This window comes from Plasmodium vivax, chromosome 14 (genome assembly GCF_000002415.2).
Source record: "Plasmodium vivax chromosome 14, whole genome shotgun sequence".
NCBI classification, from domain to species: domain Eukaryota; phylum Apicomplexa; class Aconoidasida; order Haemosporida; family Plasmodiidae; genus Plasmodium; species Plasmodium vivax.
The window spans coordinates 437,050-443,601 of record NC_009919.1 but is presented as its reverse complement, the minus strand read 5'-3'; the positions used below and the strand labels follow the sequence as shown (position 1 = coordinate 443,601).

Here is a 6,552-nt window from a genome sequence, read left to right as displayed (position 1 = left end):
TCATTTCCTAATGTGCAGCATTTTGTTGGCTTGCAATTCTGTGCCAGACGGAGGCAAGCTACACCTCGTGTGTTTAACCAACGCGCGCTATATTGTTCCATCCTGCGTTTTCTTCTTCTTTTTTGTGTGCCCGTTGCCTGCCCCGCTTGGCCCATACCGGCACACCAGCAGGGCAACCCCCCCTTCGAACGCAACAGCGCGAGAGCTATCTCCCCCCTTTGTTAAAAATGCAACCATTCGTACGCCTCTTTGAATCTGAACTGCATGTTGTATCGATTCACGTTGGCAACTTTTAGCTAGTCACTTTTATCACCTTGTAAAGCATTTTAACTTTCCCTTTTGATGGTATCCCCCTTGTCAGGTGTGCTCTCCTTTGTCTGATCATCCCCATCGTTTTTGTCCTTTTCCCCATTTAGACTTTCTTCCATTTGGTGTGAATCCAGAGGGGTGGCAATTTTATCATCGAGACTGTGTCCGACCTCGCTGGGTATTTCGTCTTCCACTTTTTCGGTGTCCGGCCCAGTGGGGCTTTCCTCCTCATTAAGCGCTTCCCCCGTTATATCAGCGTCCTCTTCTGCGTCAACTCCCTCAGCTATGTTCACCGGCTGCTTTATTTCTGCGCCCTCCATTATTTCCACCCCGTCCGTTATGCCTCTATTCTCTTTTGCTTCCTCTCCTCCCTTTACTTCTGCACCCCCCTGGGGAACACCTCCACCTGGGCAGTTCACATAATTCTTCGCCTGTGAAATTCCCTCCGTTCGGTTGGGCTCCTGTTTGCAATTTTTGGAACCCCTCCATTGTGTCTGCTTATCTAACTCGATAGGGTTTACCCCCTGAGACACTTGGACGCATTGACTCCCCTTTCTCTTCCCATCCTGTTCTTTTGATGTGCTGAAAAATGACGTGTTGAGAACATTCGAGGCAATGTTAAATATGGAATTTAACTTTTCTGTTTCCATAAGTAAATTATATATATTACTTTTTGTGGGTTCTTTTAGAAGGTTTAAATTTTGCCCCTCCTTTTTCTGGAGGTTTTTATTATTTACATGTTGTTCTGAAATGTTTTCAAAACTTGTTTGATCACTTTTAGTTTCGTTTTCATTTGGGGTGGCACGATTTGTGTGTTGCCCCGACTGCACATTGGTGGTGTGTGCGATTAGTGAGGAGTCTCCGTATGGTGTGCCCCCACTCGGTGAAGCGGCATCTGTAGGGACAGGTGCAACCGAGTTAGGGTTTGCATATGTCTGCCCTTGGCAGGGCTCACGTTGAACAGTCCGTTCCTGTTCGCTATAAAAACCGTTGCAATTTTCTGCTGCCTCCTCCTCCTCACGCATAACCGGGGCATAACTAAACTGAGGTGACCTTTTTTGGTCAAACTTTTGTGTAAGTTCTGTTTTCACATCGTTTACAATGTCTCTTATGTGTTTTTCTAACTTTTCATTCTCTTCATCTAATATTCTATTTTTGTTTTTTAGTAACTCCATATGGTCAGAGATAATTATCAACGAATTCTGCAGCTCCATGATCCTCCTAATTAGTTCGCTGTTGGAAATTTTTTCCAACTTTTCATCGTTTAGGGGATTCATTTTGGGGGGAAAAGAGAAAGGGCCTTCTTTTTCGTCACGTGGTTAGGAAAAGGTTCCTTCCACATTGAAGCACTTGGGGGGCATGCACTTGGGGGGCATGCACTTGGGGGGTATACACTTGGGGGGTATACACTTGAGGAACATGCACCTGCGAAGTGTCCTTTTTGCACGTGTAATCCGGAGCGATGTCGTACGTTTGTGCAAACCTGCTGGTGCCCCTACGCATGCGTGAGGGGTGGGCCCACAATTTGTTCCACAATAACAGGGTGAATTAGTCGGGGAACCGCTACTCTGCAGGGGAGAAAAAAAAAAAAAAAAAGAAACGCACAAGTTATAAGCGTTAATATACACTACTTTCACCGCATGGGGGGGGTCGTTGGTCATTCTGCACGATTTGCCCATACCTACATACATGCGAAAATGGGAAGTAACAATTGTATGGGTGAATGTACAAGCTGTTGGCCGAGCACTCGACAGGCTGACCGCATGAATTGCAAACCGTATGCGATCTGCGTGAAGAGGCCGACGGGGGGATACGCTTTTCGAAATGATTGAACAAGCTGGAAAAATTGAGAAGCAAAAAAAGCGGGGAGATTCACGAATAATGCGTGAAGGGTGACGCGCCAAGGGGTTTCCGAAAAGGTACACGCACGTACATATGCGCTTAGGTGTACGTTTACATATACGTGTACATTACGTGTACGCTTACTTGTACATATGTGCACGTGCAAGCGCGCCCTTTTGCGTGGCCGCAAAAATGTGAAGGCAAAGTAGGCAACCGGGGAAGTGGGCCCACCAGTGTGCGTGGATGTGTCCTTTTTTTTTTTTTTTTTTGCACCAGATGAGAGTTCCATGTGGGCTACTAAGGACACAACCAGCAGACCGAAGCGCAGCGGGGGCAATGGACAAAGGCAAAAAGGGAAAGCTCCTCTTTGCACATTTGAGCAAAAGGCCATATATCAGCTCGGCAGAGGAAATCACCAAGGCAAAAAGCTGCACCGTCAAAAAGAATAAACTGAAAAATATATACGTAGACTTCTCCCTGAATAAATACATCAACATAAATAGCCTGAACGTAACCAAATTTATTAAAACGCCCATACATTACCAGACGTTTAGGGAGCTGGTCGACACGATAAAGAGCGTCAGCAATGTGAGGCTGCAAAATGTGCACTTGGTGAGGAAAATTGTGAATTCTCTGGGGGTGTACGTGACGAATTATTTGAGCAATGTGAACCATGCGAGCCAATTGAACCAATTGAACCAGTTGACTAGTTTAACCCCGCCGAATGGGGAAGACAACCCTTACGACATAGAAAACTGCGACGAGGACGAAAATGCAATCACGCCAAACAGCATCGTTACCATTCTGGTTAGTCTATACAAGCTGAAGTATCGAAACGAGAAATTTTTGCAACTGCTGGAAAGGCTCATATTTGTGAAGAAGGACAAGTTTAAATTTTCCCAGCTGAATTTAACCCTCTACATTTACGCCCATTTCAACAGAGTAAATAAAACATTCATAAATTCCCTACTAGTGACTATTTTGGACAATGAAAAGATGCTAAATGCGGATAACATTTTGAGCATTTTCACGTCCCTATTTTATTTAAACTGTAAGAATGAGAAGACGATAGATCGTTTGGCAAATTATATAATTTCGAATCATCTACATTTCGACATCAGTGTTATTATTTTTCTTCTGAACAATTTGAGGAAGCTTAACTATTTGAATGCTCCTCTTATGGAATATTTCCACGATCAGATTGTCCTCAAATTGTGCTTCCTCCCTCCAGGAGGGGCAGAAAAGGGGAAGAAGTTCGTCGACCCGTTCTTTTTAAAGAGAAAGATTCAGCACATTATTGATGAGGAGAATCGTCAACAGAGGGGGTACACACCTGGTGCATGCATCTGGGGTGACTCCCAAGAGGGGAACCCTCACCATATGCCTCATGTGCAGGATGAAAAAAAGGGAGAAGTCACATCGGGTTACTACCCACACAGGGGAGACGCAGATCTAAATTACAACCTGTGTGAAGAAGACATAAACAGCACATACGGGTCACTACACAATAAATACATTGTGGAAAATAACTACGTAGATTATATTTACGAGTATTATAATGAGAAAGATCTGGAAGAGAGAAATAAAAGCAAATTGGACATCCTCATGGAGGTACTCATATACAATAGACACTTCAAGGAAGATTTGCTGACCGTTTTGTATGAATATCTTCTGAACAATTTGAAAATCTTTATGAGTCAAAATGATAGTGACATGTGCCGAATTTTATCCAACATGTATTATTTTCAAATAAATGAATTCCCAAACGTTCTTTTGTTAAATAAAAAAATGCTGCTAAGTATGTGTCACTATTATGTACCCTTTTATAAAAGGACCAACATAATGATTTTCCTCTACTTAAAATTGCTGCTGGAAAGGCACAACTATTTTGACGTGTTTATAGATACCATATTGCAGAAGAAAATACAAACGGATTTGCTCACTTTGGAGGGGAGACAATTCTTAAATCTGCTCAATGAGTGCAAAAGTTATAGTGTAAGCAAATACCTTTGCGACATTTCTTTGGTGTATTTTGACTTCTTTACTGTGAAGGACTCACCGCATGGGGTAGAAGCAGTGGGGGGAACAGCAGACATATTGCAAGGGGGGTACCACCATGAATCCTCCCCCCAGGGGATCGCCACCCACAGGGATGAACACAAAAAGGGATGCATAACACTCCAGTTTAACGAAAAAAACAAGCTAAGCTCCTACGACGGGCAATTTTTATTACACCTTTTTTACTTCTACATTCAGATGAGGTACTACCAAGGGATATTCCTATTTCTTAAGAGCTTATTTTCCGGGGTGAGAGATTTCAAGAAATTCGACCCATATGTGTACTACAAAATTAATAACCACTCTGCCGATTTTGTCGTGAGGAGTGAAATCCAGGAGGTGCAGAGGCCCGATGTGTACGTCAGGCTCAATGCAATTCAGGTGATTCACCTGTACGAGTATTTTAAAAGCGCCTTTGAGTCAAATGAGGATTTTATCACCCAGCAAGGTAACGTGATAAATGCGAACCATGGAAAGGCGCTTTATCACCACTACTACGCATTCGGGGGGGATAATTCTGGTGAGAGCATCGTGGGGGACGTTGCTACCCCCTTGGCAGTTAAAACGAAACAGTGTAAGCAGCATTTTCCTTGTGAAAATAAGACGAAAGCTGGTCCAGTCAGCAAATATTTATTCACCGAATGGAAAGTTAACTACATTAGTGGGAGTAGCCCCACTGCTACTTCCAAATGGGAGTCGAACCGGACGGTTGGGAATGTCCTCGGCGGGGGAGTCCCTTTAGAGAAGAAGAAAAACAGCTCGAAGTTGCCAAAAAGTGGAGCATTAAAAAATGGACATGTCAACGAGAAGGGAAATATCGTCCAAGATATGACTATCCACTTTGAGAGAAGCACCTTCCACGTAGACAGCCACGTTTACAACGTCCTGAGCAACATCTTCTTGTACACCCCCGTGGACCTGCTCGCGTTACACATCCACCACTTCAATTCGAAGAATATTTTTTTTTTACTGCAGAACATAATTTTTAAATTGAACTGGCTCAACGTTCAGTACCTCTCCCTGGTAGTTGCAAAGATTTTTACCCGAATGAGTGAAGAAACTTGTCGCGAAACGAAGAAGGATTATTTCGTCTTTCTCGATTTCTTCCATGAGTACTTACTGGGGGAGGAAGGAGCTAGCCAAAAGTTTTCCTATCAGTCGAAGCGGACAAGGGGCTCACAAAATGTTAGTTATCTAGATGGGGGGGACAAAAGACTGCTTATAAGTAGGATTCACCAAAATTGCATAACCACATGGAGAGACCAAGATAAGGTGAAAAAACGCATCGCATATATATTGTGCAAAAATAAGGGTTACTCTAGGTATGTAAATAATGACGTTATCTTTGACGAGAAATTTCTGCCCCTCCTTGTTCAGCTGGTTTTAAGAAAAAAAACAATTTCCCCCCCTTGTTCCTACTACGACATGTCGAATGACAGTTTGCTCCTCATATTGAAGTCTCTACGAACGAGGAAGAACAACCCAAAGTACATGCAGAGCGTGGACGTAATAACAAACATTTTTCTCTTTAGGTATATTCAGTACAAGTACAGAGAGGAGGCGAAGGGGGACGATTTGTCCCAAAGGGGTGCATCTGAAAGTGGGCTGTGCCTGAGTTTGGACTTGGACGTGAATTCTTACATAAAATTGGAAGGCAATTTGGACGGCACTGTGGTCTCCAATTTGTCCCAAGGCGGGGCCCACGGAGGGGGAACGCCCGCCCAGCAGAACGACCAACGTGGACGCAGAACACATAACATTGCTGTGCAGCGAAAAGGGGAAAGTCAGCGTGGTGTGAGCGTTACGAGTGCACCGGGGGATGACACCCAAACGGGGGCCCCCAATTCCCGTAGCTCAACGGACGAGGGCAACATACATGGGGAAAATCAAATGACGAAGAAAAAGGATGCGCTCAGAAGATACATACGAATATATTATACAATTGTGAAGGTTCGATATTTTCACGAAATGTCTATCAATAAACACATATTTCGTGAATTGTGCTTAAACAGAGAACACATCGATAATGCCATCTTTTTGAACTTGCTTTTTTTTATATACAAATACAAGTTTGACGAAATGAGGTACATCCTCCTGCTGCAGAAAAAATGCGCCCTGTATAAGGACTTATATTACACGCATTCCAATTGTAGGATAATGGAATTCCTTTGTAAAAAATTGAAAATTCATTTGGACGATAGCGTCAGGACTATCCCAACGAAGCAGACGTCTTATGATTATGAAAATGTATAGGGCGAAAAAAAAAAAAAAAAAAAAAAACATGTTAAGGTGGAGGAGGTATGTACATACAGAAAAAAAAAAAAAATTAAAAGCGCACAACTG

General features: G+C 43.2%; 2 protein-coding genes across 2 annotated transcripts, besides 2 other annotated features; one reads left to right on the top strand and one right to left on the bottom strand.

Annotated features, from left to right (window-relative positions):
- Positions 1-326: 326 nt before the first annotated feature.
- PVX_122265 (hypothetical protein) lies at positions 327-1,586 on the bottom strand (the record flags this gene model as incomplete). The annotated part of the gene is made up of 1 exon (XM_001616966.1): positions 327-1,586. One exon carries the CDS (start codon positions 1,584-1,586, stop codon positions 327-329), a length of 1,260 nt encoding a protein of 419 aa, XP_001617016.1.
- Positions 1,587-2,427: 841 nt separating this feature from the next.
- On the top strand, positions 2,428-6,462 carry PVX_122260 (hypothetical protein, conserved; the record flags this gene model as incomplete). The annotated part of the gene is made up of 1 exon (XM_001616965.1): positions 2,428-6,462. One exon carries the CDS (start codon positions 2,428-2,430, stop codon positions 6,460-6,462), a length of 4,035 nt encoding a protein of 1,344 aa, XP_001617015.1.
- Positions 5,723-5,744: a microsatellite.
- Positions 6,420-6,494: a microsatellite.
- Positions 6,495-6,552: the final 58 nt, after the last annotated feature.